The sequence below is a fragment of the Tasmannia lanceolata genome, unplaced genomic scaffold (genome assembly GCF_043159265.1).
Source record: "Tasmannia lanceolata isolate RefF3 unplaced genomic scaffold, GAP_Taslan_0.1 ptg000008l, whole genome shotgun sequence".
Classification (NCBI taxonomy): Eukaryota; Viridiplantae; Streptophyta; class Magnoliopsida; order Canellales; family Winteraceae; genus Tasmannia; species Tasmannia lanceolata.
The window spans coordinates 25,157,927-25,178,784 of record NW_027518685.1 but is presented as its reverse complement, the minus strand read 5'-3'; the positions used below and the strand labels follow the sequence as shown (position 1 = coordinate 25,178,784).

At 39.1% G+C, this 20,858-nt stretch overlaps 1 protein-coding gene across 1 annotated transcript in view; it reads right to left on the bottom strand.

The window, feature by feature from the left end:
• The window catches only part of LOC143882832 (uncharacterized), a 52,797-nt gene extending 36,963 nt beyond the window's left edge, over window positions 1-15,834 (bottom strand). The window contains exons 1-5 of the mRNA XM_077386235.1: window positions 15,547-15,834; window positions 11,929-11,985; window positions 11,777-11,824; window positions 11,388-11,459; window positions 11,131-11,286 (exon numbers count right to left, since the gene is read on the bottom strand). Coding sequence (XP_077242350.1) covers window positions 11,131-11,286; window positions 11,388-11,459; window positions 11,777-11,824; window positions 11,929-11,985; window positions 15,547-15,834 — 621 coding nt within the window. The remainder of the gene's footprint in view (window positions 1-11,130; window positions 11,287-11,387; window positions 11,460-11,776; window positions 11,825-11,928; window positions 11,986-15,546) is intronic.
• Window positions 15,835-20,858: the final 5,024 nt, after the last annotated feature.

Below are 20,858 nucleotides of genomic sequence, written 5' to 3'. Positions count from 1 at the left end.
GAAAAGTGACACATTTCATTAATATTCATATAGCAATTGCGACTAGGAGTCCCAGCCTGCAATTAGGCTTGGCAAAATTGGCCGAACCGGGCCGAAACCGAACCAAAAATTCGGTTTCGGTTTGGGTAAATCAAATCGATTCAAATTCGGTTTGGTTTCGGTTCCGTAGAACCAAACCGATGTTCGGTTCGGTTTCGGTTTGAACCCTTGCTGAACCAAAACCGAACCGAAACACTAAAAGTATCAAAACATATTGATGGGGTGCCTAATTCATTCGGTTACTTCTCTACATAGATTACACACGTGAGATTAATTACCGCTTATTTCACCTCAGCCCTTAGATTAGGATCATCTGAACTGTAGAAATTAGGTCGTGGAGAAAACCCCAACGATATAGGAATAAAAAAGGTCATTCTTCCTCTTGTCACCTCTCTGAAATTCTGAAATCCTCGTCCGCATTTCCTTCTCGAAATCTCAGGTGTTCTCCTTGCTGAAGCTTTTGCCCTCCTTCCTCGGGTGTTCACGTTAGTATATTTTATTTGCAATGGAAAAATAAAATAAAATTTGGATAAAAAATATATTTTCTTAACTTCTTCAAACAATTCCTACATATCAAACAGGGCCTTCTTGACAACCATGGAAAAAAAATCAGGGAAACCATACACAGTCATGGGATGACGAAGGACATAAGAGAGATTTGAGAAGGCATAAGTGAGCAGGTCATGATAGTGGGCTAAAAGCCTAAAACACATGGAAAAAATCATCTTTAAAGTATTTTTTTTTCTTATTTTTCAAACCCAATCCAAGCCCCTTCTCACTCACACCCTGGCCATCCCTCTCTCATGAGTCATGACCATGTGATGTAGATGAATATTCCATGATTTTTTTTTCACGATTGCCTACATGTCCTAAGGTTCTGTTTCGATTGCAGGAAATTTTTTTTCATATCCACAGTTTAGAAGGATATGACATTGTTATATTTTTTCCGAGTAATATCATTATAAATTGAAGGATACTTTAAATAAACACTAAACCATACATTAATCAAATGCTGATGAGTCTAATAATTAATGTTCTAGCCAATATTGTCCCCATGCATTTGTATTTTGTATTCTTTTATTTCTAAAACTTGAAACAAAAATTCAATGGTATACTATATAAGAGAATACCATCTTAAAAAACATTGTTTATAGTACATATTATTGAACATTAGTGTTGTTCAAAGTTCAAATTTTCTGTTTTGTTTTCTTCTCCTATTCTGTGAATTTCATGGCGAAAGATATTAGAGATAAAAGAAAAAGAAAGGAAAGTTTGTGTAAATTTCCGATTCTTTTAGTCACTTCTCTTTTGTTTTTGTGATTTTGATACATGTGCAAACTTTTTTATGGATTGCAAAATCTGGTGCATTCTCGTTTTAACTCTGTGTTCATATTGGCTTTGCCAGGGCTGCATATCTAACAACTAGACTTGTGTCTAAGACATACTTGAATCCTACTCGATCTTCAATCCGCGCCTAAGGTAATATTCTTCTCTTGTCTCTAATTCACAAGTATAGAACAGTAAATGAAGCTTGTTAGAGTATTGTAAGTCTAATAATTTTTGCTCAACCTTTCCTAACTTTGCAGGATGATGAGTTCGCAAAGTCCTGCAATTGAGACTACTCAGGAAGTTGTTCGTAGCTCACGTCGTGCTCGCGTCCCCTGCCAGGAAAAAAGGAATCGATCTTATCAAGGATCTTCAAGCCAACCAGTGGCCAGGTATATAATCTCATTTTTTGTAACCTTATCTTGTTGTTTTAGAAGTAGAATGACATAAGAGTTTTTAGATACATTTAAAGAATCTATTTATTTTCTTTTGTTACAGTCATTCTGATTCTGTGGAAATGAATGTGCCTATTAATGTTGATGAAGATGATATTCCAATATCTGATAAATGTGCCTATGATAATACCTTGAATTTGAGATCAAAAGTGTGGATCGATTTTAAGAAAGAAAAAAAGGAAGATGGGTCTGAATGGGCTTATTGCAAACATTGCAATAAAAAATAAGCAGGAAGTAGTAGAGTTGGAACTAGTAGTTTGAGTAATCATTTAAAGACATTCTTTGCTTATAAAAAGAGCAAGAGACAAAAGCTTGATGTGGGTCAACGGATTCTTAAAATGGGGGAGAAAAAGATTGACCGGAGTGTTGATATTAGTTTTTTTGAGTTCAATCAACAAATAAGCCGTGATGATTTTACTCGGATGGTTATTTATCATGAATATTCCATTTCTATTGCCGATCATGTTTTTTTTAGAGTTTTTCTCAGAAATCTCCAGCCGATATTTAAGTTGATTACTCGGAATACTGTGAAAGCAGATTGTCTTAAAATGTATGAAATTGAAAAGAAGAACATTTATGAGGAACTTGAGAGCCTTCCTTGTAAAGTAAGTCTAACATCGGATATGTGGACTTCAAGAATCATGGAAGGTTACTTATGCTTAATGTGTCGTTACATTGATAATGAGTGGAAGCTTCAAAAGAAAATTGTAAACTTCATAAATGTTGAAACTCCTCACACAAGTGAAGAGATCTCTAAGTCAATTACTGCTAGACTTTATGATTGGAACATTGATAATAAAGTCTTTAGTATCACCTTGGATAATTGTAATACTTATGATGTTGTCATTCGAGAGATGTTGAGAGTATTCCACCCAAAGAAATCGCTTATTTCGAATGGAGAGTTTCTTCATGTTAGGTGTTGCGCACATATCTTAAACATCATTGTTCAAGATGGTTTAGGATATCTTCGTGAAAGCATCCACAATATTCGTGAAAGTATCAAGTTTGTTAAATCTTCACAAGCTAGATTGAAGAGGTTCAAAAAAATTGCAAATCAGGTTCGGTCTCTTAAAAGCTCTCTTTTTTACGATGTGCTGACTAGATGGAATTCCACATACTTGATTCTTGTTAACACTCTTAAATTCAAGGAAGCTTTTAATCGGATGGCTGAATGTGATACGAAGTACACTTGTGCACTATCATAATATGAATGGAATCTTGCTGAGATGATTGTTGATTGTTTGAAATTATTTTATGATGTTACCGAAAGTATTTCTGGTTGTCGATATCCCACATCAAATCTCTATTTCAATGATATTTGTGATATATATCTTGCTTTGAAAAAATGGAATACTAGTGAAATTAATTGCATTAGCAATATGGCCGCGTCAATGCTTGAAAAATTTGAGAAGTATTGGGGAATTACTAGCATTATATTGGGGATTGCTTCCATTTTAGATCCTCGATATAAAATAAAATCGATTCAATACTTCTTTCGAGAAATTTATTCCTATGAAGAGGAAAGAAAGATGAATATTGAGAATGTGAAGAATACATTATTTCGCCTTTATGATGCATACGGGGAAAAATATGAAAGACATGATATAATTCCACATGGGCATGTTTCCACATCGATTGCAACTTCCTCGACATCAAATTCCAACTAGGCAAAACTTGTTTTTGTTATGGAAACTACTGAGGAGACACCACAAAAATTTGAATTAGAACTCTACTTGGAAGAAAAAGTGCATCCTGGGGCAAGGATTGAAGATGGTACCTTTAATATATTGTCTTGGTGGAAATTAAATGGTCGAAAGTATACAATGGTTACTCAAATTACTCGTGATGTTCTAGCCAATCCGATCTCTATTGTTGCTTCTGAAAGTGCATTTAGCACAGGAGGTCGAGTTCTTGATGAGATAGGAGTAGCTTGAAACCAAGTACTGTAGAAGCTTTAACTTGTACTCAAGATTAGTTGAAGGATAAAGAAAATGGTAATGTTTTTTCTTTACTTAATAAGTTCTTTTATGATTTATCTTTTTTTACTATGTAAATTCTTTTGATATATTTATGCTTTATTTTTCATAGGGATCACACATCTCGAGTCGATTGATGCATATTCAACTATTACCTCGGCTTCTACAATTGATAGTGAATATGATAGTCATTTAATCGAATCATTGGATGATGAATCAACGATTGGATGATGGTAGGTAATTTTAAGCATAAGTAATGTTGCATCATTTCAACATGGAATGTGTTATGGGTGGGATGAAAGAGTGTTTATTAGTATAACTACTTGTTAGTGTTTATATTCATACTTATGTTTGTACCTCTTCTTTTCTTAAGTCATCTTATTGGTGTTGTTTCTGTTGTGCAGTTGTTCTAGATGCAATACATGCCACAATTCTCAAGGGGAAGGATGAGGAAATGGCTGGAAAAGACGTACGTTTTTAGTCATATGTAATGTTAGATTTTAATTTCTCGAAAAACAAAAAGGATTCTATTTTATGTTTTCCATAATGTCCACCCCTCTTCTTTTGTCTTTTTTTTGGAAACAATATCTGTGGAGTTACTTATTTGATGTCTGCACCATTTACACCCTAAATTTGATATAGTGGGTAATTAGGATTTATTTGATGGCTGCACCATTTTGTATGCTGCTTGGTGCCAGAGTCAATTGCAGTCTATGACATGACTTGGGAAAAGAAATTCCTACATCTCTTTTTGAGACTTTTCTGTTTTGTATGTAATGACTAGTCATCATATAGTAGTGTTGTGATAATAGAGTGTATGTGCACCATGCTACATAAATGTGGGTGGGTTGCATCTTTTTGGATTTCTTGATGTGTACAATGGTTCTTTTAATTGTGGAGATGTCTGTAACCTTGTCAAGATTGGTGGAATCTTTCCTTGATATCATGGGAATATTTTTCAGGTAGTATATTCTATCGTTGTGTTTTGCTAGAGGCAGCTCAACAAATGGCAATATTTTTTATGCATGATTCATAACATGAGTGAAGCTTATCAATTATCATTTTACATCGGACGTTAAGGTGAGCACATCATTTTACAGCCATAGCATGGGAGGCCTCACATTTTACATCTCATGTTTTCTATATGGTAGGGCCCAATATAAACCCATGTGTATGATGGTGCCCATCATTTTATACCATGAGTGGGCTCACCATTTCCACCAAAACCCATGTTTTCATAAGGTGATTACCATCCACGCCAACCAAATCCATTAATAGGGTGGGCCCTCCATTTTCAAAGGGGCCAATTATTTTACACCCCGAGAGAAACCGAAAGAAACCGAAAACCGAACTGAAACCGAAATTCTCGAATCAATTCGGTTTGGTTCGGTTTGGCCATTCAGAATTTCGGTTCGGTTCGGTTTCGGTTTGGAGTGTAAGATGGTTAGGTTCGGTTCGGTTTGGGGGTCAAACCGAGCCGAAACCGAACTGTTGCCACCCCTACCTGCAATACAAAATAATAAGGTGAGTTGGCAAGGGCATACCCTGAGACCAATTCAAAGGTAACCAAAAACCAAAATTTACAATAGAATCTAAGCATTCCTTTCCTCAATTCTGTAGATTGCCTTCTTTACATCTTTCCTAGCAACCATTTGAAGCTGTCACCTATACCTTGTTGAAATTGTGAATAACCGTGGTTTTTCTTAACAGCAACCTCTTGAACCTTCAAGCTTACTGATTCATCGGAAACTACCAAAAACACTCTAAAACTCCAGAACTAAAGAAAACTCCCGGAAGGTATAGCACTGCTAAAATATCCAGACACGAAACCTAAGCGAAAGAACGAATCTCTCAAGCTAAGGCTATGGAAAAAGTAATTTCTGGAAACAACAAGCAATTCACAATGCTATTTAAACGATACGTATCCTGGGAGATTGTCAAAGGGATTCATTCTTCAGGGACCTACAACCCCTAATTCTAAAGCTCCAATAAGACCACCAGATTAAAACAAAACAAAACTACCACCAAGAGGCACTAGACTAAAGGATAGTCCAGCCTTCTATTTTCTTACTAAAGTCTATTTTCCTTTCTTCATTTCGCTATCTATTCTTTTCTGTTTTCTAATTTTTCTTTTTTCTCTTCCTACTCCTTTGTCCTCTCCTTTTCCTCTACTTTTATCCTTTTTCTTCTTCCCTCTCCTCTCTCTCTTCTTTTTCCTTTTTCTCTTTTCCTACCTCTTTTTTTTCCTGGGGCCGGAAGGCCTTTCATACAGGGTTGCTACCCTTGGCCCCCTTATCACCATCATCCTTCCCAACCTCTCTTCGCTCTTTCCGGTCCCTAATAGCTATAGAAAGAAACAAATTCTTAGTGGCTTCCTAATGTGGACAGGGTTCCTGGTCAAAGCCTTGGGGTTTCATAGGTAAATGGGTGGTAGTTTACTAGTAGCCTTTATATAATTTTTCGAGTGTTTGAGTGGCTTTATAGTGAGGGCATTCTTGTAAATATTGTGATATAGGGGGTAATTGTGATAAGGAGGGTGAAGGTGGTTGGAGGAAAGTGGAAACTTCTAGACCCCACCTTTCTCTCTATAAATAGGAGATAGTGGGTGACATGTGAAGAGGTTTTTTGGATGGATTCTTTTTGAAGTGGGTTTGGAGGGAGTTTAGAAGGAGGTTGTTGTGTACTTTGGGGATTTCTTCATGGATTGGCAAGAGACTTCTTGAATTTGTAAAAGTTCTCTTTCCTCTACCTCTCTACTTGTGATTTCCAAGTAGAAATGAAGAAAATTCCTTTTTCTTTTCCTTCGATCTGTAATTTTGTCATACAAATAGCCATTTTCTGCTTGTTTTCTTGTATTTTTCCCCATGAAAAATCATCTAGATCTGCTGTGATTTTCTTGCGTGAAAACTCTTTCGCTTCCGCTCCCTAGATCTACATCAAATGATATCAGAGCATAGATTGCTGGAATTTTTCAATTTCGGCCGATCTTGGAAGAAATCTGTAGAGATCCGATACAATTTGTGAAGGACAACAAACAAGATCAAAGAAAGTGTGCAGGATCGGACATATTACTGGTTTATACTGCAAAGTGTTTCTGAAAATTGGTAGTTTTCATGAAAATCAGTGCTGAAATTCGTGTTAATTGACAGAAATTCAAAGCAGAGATTGTTCCTTTCAACGATCAGAACCTACAAGAAACAGAAATCTCAAGACTGCTCTCTGATCCGAGCAATTTGACATGATTTTCACGCTTGGAATTGGTTTCAAACGTAATTGTCTTCGGTTCTATGGGTCAAACTACAGATCTGGCATGTATTGCTTCCCCTGCAAATCCACAAACCCTAGCCGACAAGCATATCTCAGTTTTCATTTGGAATAAGTAAATCATTGAATTAGAACCAGAACTTTGCTAATTCGTGTGTTCGGTTTCTCCTTGTTCAGCTCAATTCATCAGATAATGCCTGAGATCTGCCAGATCTTGATTGTATACTTTAGTTATACAAGAAAGCTCGAAGAATTGCAGAATATGTCCGGTATTGTCTGATTTATTGCAATTTTAGAGTTCCAAGGTAGTTTCAAGTGATTTCTCCTAGAAATCCTTGACATCTCTAAGTTCATCTCCTTTCCTGTTGTTTAGTCATTCAAGATCCTGGAATTTTGTCAAGTCTGTAAGCAAGAGCGCCAAATCCATGGACTTCATTCAATTCACCGCTTAGATTTAAAAAATAAAAAATAAAAATTTGTGGCCTTGATCTGTGATCTTGTCTGCATGTTATTTTTGTGAGTCCATCAAAAGGCTTGAGAATTAAGGTAGCAAATTGGTGAATTCTTCTCAACTTTTAGGTGATGGAAGGTGTTCCCTACACTCCATAAGAAGATTACGAAGGAACAAAATATAGTTCTTACTGTTGCTGCTTACTAATTCTCATGAGAGTTGCTTCCGAGGTGTTTGATAAAATGCATGTGAAAGAGGTTGAGGTCCTACATGTCATCTTTGACCTATGCAGACAGTTGTTGGCACTAGAAGCTTCAGTTTACATATATTGAAAAGTAAGATTTGAAAGGACAGCTCCTTCTAGTGCTAGTGTGTTATCTTTGAAGACTATATTGCAGAGGGCTTCAAATAGATGGCAGTTGTGTGGATTGTTACTTGAGCTTCAGCATTAACAAGTTAATTGTCTGATAAGAGCTTATATCCCTTGAGGTTATGCACATTTCAGTGTAGCAAATTTCTGTCACAAGAGAACTTCTATAATTGGAGATTCCTTTTCCACTCAACTGCCTAGAGAACTTATGGAGGGTCTGAAAAGGCTAAATTCAGAGCTCAGAATTATCTGATTTGGTGCTTCCATGTCTGATTTGGTGCTAGGAATAGTAAGCCGGTCAGGATTTGTTTTGCTAGAAAAGGTCTGAGATGGATAAGATGTGGCATTATCAAGATCCATCTGGGAAAATCCAGGGGCCATTTTCTATGAGACAATTACATAAATGGAGTACAACTGGGTACTTTCCTGCTGATCTGAGAATATGGAAAGCATCTGCAAAACAATGACTCTATATTGTTGACTGATGCAGTAATTGGTAAGTTCCAGAAAGAGCCACCACCATGGGAGCCTCAGTTGGGAAGCTTTTCGCAGCCTCAAATTGCTATTACTACATCTAGATAATAATCGGGAGAGAGAGCTTCGATATGAGGCCTCCATGATGGAGTTACAACTTTCACTTCAGAGGCTAGCAGCAGAGCAGAGACTTAGAGAGGCTTCCTCTCCTCTCCTCCCTCTCATGAAGACGATATGCTGTTGATGATGATGAGGAGGATGCAGATGAGTTAGTGACTGAGCAAATGGAGGACATGATTCCCAGTGAGGAACCAATGACCGATGAGTGTCTGGTTAAAGAGGATTCAGTGAGTGTTGAGCCTTTTCTTGAGGGTGCAGATGCAAAGGCATCAGATCAGGGTGAGATCATGGATCCACGGGAGCCAAAGATAGAGTCTATAGAGCCAGCGTATGAATATCAGCATTTGGTGGATAGTTTGGAGTTCACCAGGACATTGGTGGATCCGCTTCTTGAGCAAGGTCTACAGCAGAGCATTTATGTTTTCATGGAGTTATGGCAAGCAGAGATGAGCAGATTGTTTGTGGACAGGGACAGACATGACCCACCACTGGTTTGTTTGTGGTGGTGGTGAGTACACGCTCTGAGATACATCCCATGGCAGACTGACGGTCCCCGGATAACGGGCCTTGATTTGGCCACTTTTGTCTTCGACCCCGCCATTGACATCATATCGCCTTTGGCCGGTTAGCGAGGGATGACATCCCTGCATGCTCCGACTTGAGTCTACGCCTCCTTCACCGCAGAGTCGAGCTTGAGGGCAAGCTCTTTTCTAAGGGGGGGATATTGATGTGGACCGGGTTCCCGGTCAAAGCCTTGGGGTTTCATAGGTAAATGGGCGGTAGTTTACTAGTAGCCTTTATATAATTTTTCGAGTGTTTGAGTGGCTTTATGGTGAGGGCATTCTTGTAAATAGAGTGTGATATAGGGGGTAACTGTGATAAGGAGGGTGAAGGTGGTTGGAGGAAAGTGGAAACTTCTAGACCCCACCTTTCTCTCTATAAATAGGAGATAGTGGGTGACATGTGAAGAGGTTTTTTAGATGGATTCTTTTTTAAGTGGGTTTGGAGGGAGTTTAGAAGGAGGTTGTTGTGTACTTTGGGGATTTTTCATGGATTGGCAAGAGACTTCTTGAATTTGTAAGAGTTCTCTTTCCTCTACCTCTCTACTTGTGAATTCCAAGTAGAAATGAAGAAAGTTCCCTTTTCTTTTCTTTAGATCTGTAATTTTGTCATACAAATAGCCATTTTCTGCCAGTTTACGTGTATTTTTCCCCATGAAAAATCATCTAGATCTGCTGTGATTTTCTTGCATGAAAACTCTTTCGCTTCTGCTCCCTAGATCTACATCACTTCCGGATCGTCGTCAAAACATATTCTGAAGACATCCCTTATGGCCAACAACTCATCCATTTCCTTAGGGGGAACAACTTCACTTTCTTCTGATTTCAGAAAACCCATCAACCTTGAGTCCGCCTCCTGCCTTTCCTCATCCATACCCGTTTTTTCAACTCGAAACACAACCCAACCCAGGATCCTTGATTTCTAACGCCAACCAAGGTTATTTTCCATTCATGCCAATTGGGGGTAAAGATCGCCCACTATACAATGAGATGCTAACTGCTTCTGATTTGGCTTGGCGATTAGCAAAATTGTTAGCATTTCTAAGAATGAGAGAATGACAATAAGCAAACAGATCTTTAATCTCATCGATGAAATTGGCTAGTCTTCATGGCCACATGAAATTGTATTATAGGAATCGCTTTCCACTTTCAAATTACCCTTCATCATGTCAATTGGACCCACAAAGGAGTAGATGATGCCATCCAAAGAATTCCTAAAAATGACTTCAATACCTGCCTTTTTTGGTTGCCAAGGGAGCGACTGTCGAGATTGAGTTTTATGATGCTTCTAGGAGGCGGTTTTCATCTCACTGTCACTTTAGATCTGGGAATCCTCCTCGCAAAATTGTGTTCCAATTTTTAATAAGATATCTTTAGAATATCCTCAAAAGGAATAATGTTTAGGAGCCCAAAAGACTAATGTTGATATGATGTTCCAAACCAACTAATCAAGAGAGGAGCCTCTACATTAAAAAATGCGTGAACTCCTTTCCTTCCAAATAATCAAAGTATAGTAAAAAGGTGCGAGTCACCACCCAATCTTGTTATTTTCTTGAATCGAATTTGGAAATACCCAATTGACCCAGAACCAATTAAGAACCTGGTCTAAAATGGGAGAACTCAACCTCTAGCGAATGAAAAGATACGAGGCAGAATCTTCATCTGAATCACAAAGGTAGCACTTGGTTGCCAATTGAAAATGACAGTCTTTTAGCTTGACCTACGTGTTAGTGTTAGATATTGTTAAGAGACATTCAGCAAAAAGACTAAACTCTTGGCAGAACAAGGAGTTCCCAAACCATCTGCCAAGTAAATGAAGAAACCAAAAGATAACCCCAAAAATCTAGATAGCGATTTAACTAAGAAATAAGTCAAGAAGGATTGCCCAAAAACCTGAACTCTTACCAATTTATGTAGATTTTGGTTGCGCAAAATCGATATAAATCGGTTACCGTAAACCCAGCATTGACCCTTATAAAGGGTGAATGCTCTGAGACAGTTGCGTGGGTACATTGAAACACCCCCAAAAGGAATAGAAAAACTATCGTCACTGGTTAATGATTAAAGTAATCATACTAGCAAAGAGAGAGCTTACCTTGGCCGTCTCGTAAGAAACTACTTTATTTGCCGTGAGATCACACTTGTTTCCAACAAGAAGCTTGTTGACATTCTCACTTGCATAACCGTCAATTTCACTCGGCCATTGCTTCACACTGTTAAAGCTTTCCTGGTCCATAACATCATAAACCACCCGCCAAAATGAACCAATGTGAGCAGTTTTCCTAACACAACTTTGAGTCGACAAGAAACACAATGGCTAGAACTACACAAGAAAAAAAAACAAATACTCACTATAATCCCATGTGCACCATGGTAGTAGCTGCTTGTGATTGTCCTAAAACGTTCTTGCCCAGCAGTGTCCCACTATAACCAGGAAAATCAAATCAGTGATTAATTAAAAAGAAAATGACAAACAATGATCTCACCACCATTCATAACAAATGCAACGACAACTAGTGCTAGCAAAGATATCATGACTCCTGCACCAGGCACTAATTGACTGGCAATTAAGGATAGAATGAGAGCTATGAATGGATTCATTAGTGAATTATTATTTCATGTTTGAAAGCATAGTTATTTAGGTATCTTAAAGCCAGCAAATAATGTTCAAATAGATAGCTAGATACGGCTAAAAAATGTAAGCAAGCACAATTCCAAATAACATTGAATATGAAACTCACTATCTGAAGTTTAATGGTCTTCCCATCTTGCTCCACAGTACGTATTTTCTGCAAAGGAAAACAAAATGAGTATCATCAGTTTTTCTTCTTCTTTTCTTTTTTTTTTTTTTTTTTTGCATCAAAGTAGATGGTGGTAGCTAATAAATGCTTACAAAATCAACTCCTATGGTGCTGATGTAACTCTCCAGATATGAATCATCCTGCGGCAGCTAGGATGTTTCAGTTCTGAAATTCACCTCTGAATTTTCATATTGGAGCTATGATACTCCTCTGTCAGTGCCCAATTTGAATTGAAGGGAGCTACAACCCAATACTTAACAGAGGAACTAGTTGCTTTTGGGCAAAACAGTTGGCTTAACATGGTTTGCTGATTGTACATCCACCATTTGCTATCATAACTGAATTTCAATCTCTGTGACAAAGAAGCTTGATGAAAGACCATTAGCCAAATGTGCGATTCAAATCACAAAAGAGCAGTTCACAATCATTGTTAAGATTTTAGAAAGGAAATTCTCAAACCTCCGGCCACCTTCTCCAGCCCAACAAACACAAAACAACACAGTGCACAAGTTAGAACTCTCCCAACAGTAGTGATCAAACACAAACTTTGGACCACTCTTGAGGTTCCTTCTAAAGTGAATTTGTTGCAAACCGCATAGAGTTGCAATGTTGTTAGAGACCATGCACTCACAGTTTTGAGCAAACAAATTTAATTCCCACAGCCTGCAACAATTTGGTAGTTGTGCATATGGCTTTGTTAGAGGGTGTGAAATGACAGATAATTGGAGCATGTTCAGAGGAGTTACGAGCAGGAGCAGAACCAACACTTGGAAGATGCTGAGATCCTTACTTCAGTTCAAAATATCATCTCGAAACATGTAATGATCAAAAGACTGAAGTACTTCAACTGAATTCTTAGAATCTGGAACTCCATATCACTGCGTAACTTGATCTTGAAAATTGAGTTTTTGGAGAGGGATTCATGATAACCTAAGTAGCAATTACTTCAGGATTGCAGAGGACAAAAGTCGCCACAAACCAAGCTGAGATGTAATGTGCAAACCAGACACTAGCAGCTACCACAAAAATCTCTATCCCAAAACACAACAACCAACAATATTCAAGAATCCAGTCCGGAGCAGTCCTAAAACAAGTATAGCAGCCCACACAAACAGCGCAAAAAATCAATATCAATAAATTTCCAGACAAAGTTAATGCCACACAACAATGTCATCCACTAACGGTCCACAAACAATTGAACAAGAACTCATGATACATTCCACCTGCTGTTATTGCACTCGTTTCGAGCTTTAGCTGATGCCTCTGCATACGTCCCACACAGTACGTGCTTATGTAGACCAATATAATAGTACCAAATGGTTTACATGTGCACAAGACCAAAAAAACTGAACTAGGTCCAAAACTAAAACCAAAGTGAGAGGCACCTAAAGATAATTGACGCAGAGCTGAAAGAAGAGAGTAAGCTATCAAACAACCAATAGATAGGCGGAAACAATACCCAGTGTCAAAGGAAAACTCTGACACCATTTAATGACTTAGAGCTGAACAAATTTCAAATCAGACCCTGCTCACTAGTTTATGAAACTGGAGTCCAGCTAGTCGTAGGTAATGGGCGGATAGGCCTAACCTCAATTTCCCTAAAATTTTTAACTCTAACATGAAAGAAAACAATCAAATTTAACTTTGACAATAGAAGTTCACCCACTGATATATCCAACTTCCGCTTACCTCTCAGGTGAGGGTGGTTGCAAAGAAATTACTCAATTTAGCATTTTCACAAACAATCCCAACATCATTGGTTGGCTTCATTTCTCAAAATCAGTTGGGTAAGGGTCCCTTTTCACTGCAAGTTGATTCATGTCCAACACTACTGAAATTCTTAGGAATGTAGTGGTTGTTCTTCTTGCACGGACTGGACTTCGGTGAGATATTGGAGTGGGTTCACACTAATATATTTCCAATGATATGAGAAAATGATTCCCAGCAACTATTCTCATGGGGCATTCATTACAATAGGGTTTTAACCCAGGTGTTTTAATTGAACAGTATCCCCAAATTCGAAGACAACCAACATCACTAATAAGAAAATTCAATAACGCTAATGATAAAACTGAGTTGACAGAAATCTCTACAGTAATGGATTAGATCCAAGCTAATTCTCTATCGGTGAGAAATAGAGGCTTGAATTTCCAATCAAAGAGAATAACCTTGCTTGCAACAAGAAACAAAAGAGAATTGTAGGAAAAACTAATTGCAATACCTTTCCTGAACTCTCTGTAGAAATCCCTGCTACTAGCAGGTTGAAATTCCCGGCAGCCTTCGAATTCTCCTCTCCGATTTTTTTTTACCAAAAAATATCTCCCTTGAATTCAACTATTGTTTGTCATTTATTTTACCCAAATGGCACTCAAAAGACCAAACTGCCCCTCACTTATCCTAGCAGTGAGGTGCGTCCTGGGACAGAGATGTCCACTCTTTTCTTTCATTCTCTCACTTCTTCCCAAGAAACTCATGCTTTCATCCGTTTTTTTAATTTTTAAAAGTCACTTTCCTCTTTTCGTACCCTCTTATTTCATGAAAACTTCGACTACCTACACTACTCTACGCCCATTACACTTTGGCCGGGACCCGCTCTACATCAATAATCCATAGAGGAAATAACACCAAGAAGTAGCAGCTATCAAGTGCAAGTGGTGGCGTTGTTGGGTCTAAACATGATGGGTGTATGAGCACGCGCACGCTTGTGTAAGTGTATGTGCGGGAATGCCAGCCTCTCTCTCGAGGCAAGAACTCGGAAACTCAATTCGAGGGAGGCCAAAGATCAAAATGTTTCTGCCCACTAGGATTGGATTTTAGGTGATCGAGAAGAAGAGGGGAACGACACCTTCTTCCATGGGCCCCTCTGCCTTTGCACATGTGGAAAGGACTCTTTAGGTACAATGCATGATGCTAAAAAGAAAAGAGGCGGTTGGGGTTGGGGGGGGGGGGTGGGGGGTGGGGGGGTGGGGTGGGGGGGTGCCTACGCGCGCGTGGCATGGACAACACTTAGGGTTGAAAGACCGTTCGACTCCAGCTACACAGCAAAACAGCCACATATCAGATGCCGATGAGAAGGATAAACGAATAACTATGAACTCTTCCTTAATCCGGGTACAAGCTATAGCTGTGGAAAGTAAAAGGATATAGGTACCGGAAAAGTAAAGATAAATTGCTAATACATGATTTATAAAATTGTTTGCAACGATCTTGAATTAAGTCATTTCAAGTCATCTGGAATCGAAAACAAGCCTACGGGAGAGACGTCTGTTTCAACCTCTAAGAATTGATCCTACTAATCCTTTAAGATCCTAAATCTGGCAAAGAGCACGTTTATGCGATTTATAAGAGACTTAAATGAAATGGTATTTCGGGATTTCAACTGTTCTTTTAAGAATTTCAATTTTTTTTTAATGGCAAGAGAAAAATCATTGAAAGCGAGACTGAGGAGGTCCCAGATAGTACAAAATAAAGAAAGGACCAAGATCCGGAAAAAATTCAAGAAAACAAAGCAACTAAGGAGGAAGAAAATAAAAAAGCTCAATACTATCCCTAGAGACACCCTCTCTAGCTAGCTTCTCAGCCTCTCCATTCGTTGATCTCCTGACGGGAATGAAGGAAATCAAGGACGGTCCAATTCGATCCTAGATCTGATAAAAAGGAGCGTTGAATCTCCAAGATGCAGAATGAGATCCTTTTAGCCACCTAATAACATTGAGTGAATCCCCTTCCACGACCACCTTATTAAGATCTGTAATACGAAGCAAATTGATGCCATGATGGATAGCACGAACTCCCGCCTCATTAGCGTCAACCACACCAATAGGACCACTGAAATCCCAAATTACAACTCCTCCTTCAGTCCTCAAAAGACCTCCATTACTCGCTGGCCCCAGATTCCCCAAACTTGAGCCATCAAAGTTAAGTTTGAGAGTCCCATGGGAAAGAGAGGACCAGACTTGGATAAATTTGGGATTGCTAATAGACCTCTCTCCAACCATGCCACAATTCATAATCCAATACAAATCTGAAACCTTCTAAAGTTTTCACCCAAGTTATGGTTAAGGCAACCACCTAATTGAAAAGAAATTGTGCTCCCTTCTTCAATCCCTTAAAGACCCTGGCATTTTGTTCCTTCCAAAGTACTCAATCTGTAGCTAAAAATGACACACGCCATAGACTTTTACCTTTCCTCTTCCATGGAGCCGCTGCCCAACAGTGAAACAAGTCTACGAAAGACTTTGGGGACACCCATGCAATCATAAATCTGCTCAATAAACTACCCCAAACCTCCCTCCTCGCCACCTTACAGTGAACTAGGAGGTGGTCCACTGATTCCACGGCCTCGATGCATAGGGCACAATGATCTATAAGCAACATGTTCCTCTTTCTCAGGAAGTCAATGGTCTGAATTCTGCCGAGGATCGCCGTCCACCCAAATAAGCAAACCCTCGGCGGAGCTTTTATGTTCAACACTTTGGCTACTTTGGAGGGACTGAGGCAAGTTAGAAGATGGTGGTAAAATGATTTTACCGATAATTCCCCACCTGAGATCCAGACCCAAATTCTTTTGTCTACCCTATCCAACCTAGTATAACACCTTTCCCGAATCTGCATAAGCCTCCCCACCACTTCCAGTTCCCTATCAAAGAAATTCCTTCTAAAAGGCAGCACAAAGCCACACTATTATCAGTTCTACTAAAACAATCTTTCACCATTACCTCCTTATCCGGTGCTAGAGCGAATAGATGCAGAAATGACTCCTTCAACGGAACATTAGAACACCACTTGTCCCTCCGAAACCTAACTCTATCCCCAACGTATACTTTGAACTTTGATCCTTCCACAAACTTTTCTTTGAAGCACATCACATCTCGCCATATAGTTCACCTTGGCTACCTAAATTTGTCCTCCGATTCCAATGGCCTTTGCATGATCCATATTTGATTTCAATCACTTTCGCCCACAAATTAGGTCCCTCCTCCCCAAATCTCCGTAACCACTTCCCTAGAAGAGCTTGGTTTGTTTCCTTAATGCCTCTGATTCCAAGGCCGCCGGCCTTGATGGGTTTACATACTTTCTCCCAACTTACCAACAGAATCCTTTGTTTATCATTCACCCCTCCCCAAAGGAAACACCTTTGAATTTTTTCAAGTCTCAGGATGATGCACATAAGGCATTTGAAAATTGAAAGCTGATAGATGGGTATGTTAGGCAATACTGCCTTAATCAAGGTGAGTCTCCCCTCCTTAGAAACCAAGTTTCTCTTCCAAGTTTCAAGCCTCTTCTCCACTCTATCAACGATAGGTTCCTAACTTTCTTTCTTAGGTTTACCAACTCCCAAAGGCAGCCCAAGATATGTCGACGGTAGCGCGTCAATCGAGCACCCCATAACACCAGCCAATACCCTTAAAGTCTCATCCTGAGTGTTAATGCCAAAAACCCTTGACTTGTGGAAGTTCATTCTTTGGCTCGTGATCATTTCGTAGCATCTAATGATAACTTTTAAATTCACCACTTTGTGGAGATCCAAGGAGCTAAATAGCAGAGTGTCATCCGCGAATTGTAGATGAGAAACCTCAAGTTGACCATCACCAATATCAAAGCCCTTATTAGATCTTCCTCTCTGACCTTGTGTAATAATCTGCTCAAAGTCTATGCTACAATCACAAATAGAAAGGGAGATAGAGGATCGCCTTGTCTCAACCTTCTGGAAGACTTAAAGAAGCCTTTTGGTGATCCATTCACAATCACGTACAACCAAGCCGAGCAGATACACTTTCTAATCCAAACCCTCCATTTCGAGCCAAAACCCATATGCCCAAGCAAGTAGTTAAGACAATCCCATTCCACCCGATCATAGGCTTTTTCCATGTCTAGCTCACAATCCTTCCTTACCCATTTTAGCATAGAAATCAATAATCTCATTAGCAATCAATGAACAATCCACAATCTGCCTCTCATTTATAAATGCACATTGAGAAGGTGATACGATTTCCGGCAACACCTTTTGTAATATCCCAGCTAGAACCTTGGCTAACACTTTGGTATAAGCAACCAACCAAGCTAATTGGCCTGAAATCGGATATCTTTAGACCACCCTTAACTTTGGGTACCAAGGTTATAAACGGGGCTCCCGTGCCCTTATCCAATTCCATCTCCTGATAAAATTCTTGAAAATAAGACACTAAATCCTCTTTTACAAAGCCCCTCTTGAAAAAAATCCAAGCAAAAACCATCAAGCCCAGGAGCTTTATCTCTTCCCAACGGAAAAACCCCTCTATGTACTTCCTCCTCCGAAAATGGACGTTCTAGCCCATATTACCAAAATTAAGGGTGAAATTTTGACAACTACGTGTTTTCGCACCAGGAAAAATCCTGCCAACCTCAAGGCGGATTTTTCAAAGGATTAGGTAATAGCATGCCTCATCAAATGAAGCATATAAGGTCTCAAATCATGATGTTGTACTCGTCCATCCTCCATTGGATCAACCTAAATGATATATGCCGCCATTCGTCAATGTTCCTAAAGCATTACCATGCCGCGGCTCCGTCGACCTTCAAGAGAGTAATCCCATGCTCACAAATATGTGAGATGAATACCAGTTGCTACATACGATCAACATAACAATAAAAAAAAAAAAAATATATATATATATATATATATATGTATGAACTCGTTGAACGATCCAGGGAGTGATGCTAATATCATATCTATCTGCGACTCATCATCCAGTATGGCCCCTAAAATTATGACTCATTGAGATAGCCCATCATTTTAAGCATATGATCCATGACAGAAGTCCCTTCCACCATCTTTGTGGATACTAGGCCTTTTAATCGCTATCTGCCTGGCAGAGGGATTTTGCTCTCCAAACATCTCCTTCAAATTGAATACTATATCCATAGTGGATGCCATTCCAACATGTTGTTGTTGCAACACGTTGGACATCAATCCCAGGATATAACACTTTGCCATTTGGTCATCATCATGCCATTTTTTGGCTCTATCTCTCTCTTGCTTAGTAGCATCGGGACCAGGCAACGGAGGTGCCTCTATGGTCAAGACCCAATTTTCGTTGTTGTGAGCACTATGGTAAGGTTTCTCTTCCAGTCCACATAGTTTGAACCAGTAAGTTTGTTATCATCAAGTATCTTAGACAACGGGTTGGAGGAAGCCATTTAAATCTTCTACAAAGGAAAGCGGCATACATAAGCAAACTAACCATATTAAATTTATTTATATCATGACATGTATCCATCGGATCTGGGTTTTTGATCTACGATGGTACTGCCCATTGAACGTCTCATGCACGGGTCCCTCATCCTCATGAATCAAGAGAAATACATAGATTTCTCCAATGGGCATCGGATACTCATTCATGTATTGAATGAGTGGATCCATCAAATCAATCATTACCATAATGATTTCCAATTTAATTCGGCCTCCAAGCATCGCAATGTGTATATCCTTTGGGCATCAACACTCTTTGCTTGGTTAAGCCAAACCCACCGCCTCAGAAATGTACACAAAATGCATCGGCTTCTGCTTTGGCATATGACCTTTGAATCTTTGCATACTTCCCTTATCCTTATAAGGAATCTATCAGTTACTCAAGTTTAGAGAAATAGGATCAGCGCCAGCTTTGGCATATGACCATCCTACCCTTTAAACTAGCCAACTGGTAGATGGCTATGGAAGGCCACAAGATTGAACTCTTTCAATTCATATCAAGTTAATCAACTTAATATTATTTAAGAGGGTATTTTATATGTGAGAACTACGCTATGCATGCAAAACAATCATCCCATGGAAAAATGAAACAAACATAAGGAAATAAACATGCAATCAACCATCACATGAAACCATAAATCCAAACCATGGAAAAATAAATCAAACACATATATGAACTTAATTTTGGCATCTTTAATCATAGGGATTCTCCCACTAACCTTTTTTTAATAAGGCTCTATGGGAAGCCATCATTCTGAACTCCAAGAATTCATCCTCCCAATCCTTTGAGATCATATATCTGTCCAAGCCTGGCTCTATTTGGTTGCCAAAACCCTGGTTACACATGGGGAGGGTTCAGGACTTGCCCGAGGGTTTTCAATGAGTGGTGGGTTCGGGACGGGCGGTTTGGACCGGGTGGAGGGGCCCATGAGGACTCTGTCCCACAAGATCCATCTAGCGAAAAAGAGGAAGAGTACCTATCCAAGGTGGAGCATCCAAAGACACAAAGAAGATCTGAGAGATTTAAGAACAAGAATCAAGTGAAAGCAAAGTGAGGGCTAGTGACATCCTTGTAAATAATAAATATAAGAGTGGTAATTGTGGTAAATATGTAGTAGTTTGAGGTTAATCGTAGGGTTGTTGCTGTACTAAGGGACCACTTGACACGTGGCAATCATTGGTGAACCTCCATGGGGACCAAACGCCATGTGTCGACTCATGAAGAACCTCCAAGGGACCACATAACATGTGTCATCCCATGAAGAACTTCCAAAAGGACCACATGCCAAGTGTCACTCCATGAAGAACTATCTAATTTGGACCACCATTGGACATATCCTTTTGGCGACACGTGGCATTATAGCTCATTAGGGCTAGTTGTCATTGTGAAGGTTCTAGACACCTACCTCCATCTATAAATAGAGGAGAGGTCTTTCATTTTCGGAAGCTTTGCAGTGGGAGAAAACAAGGAGAGAGAGGAGTTCTTCGATTCCTAGTGAGTCTTTGAGAGGGTTAGGAGGAGTACTCAAGTGAAGTGGGAGAAAAGTCCCTAGGAAGATTCAGGTCCTTTTCTCCTCCTCCTTTCTCAGTTGTATGATCAGCTGGAATGAGTCTCTTTCTTTCATTGTCAAAGTTATTCTTGCTACACAGTTAAAGATCTATTCCATTTTTTTGTTTTCTTACATCTTAAAAAGTTATACCAGAACCTAATTCCTATAGCATTTCATTTTTTTTACTTGGTGGAATAAGTAGATCAGATACTATGTTTTTCTTTTGAATGGTAGAGAGTAT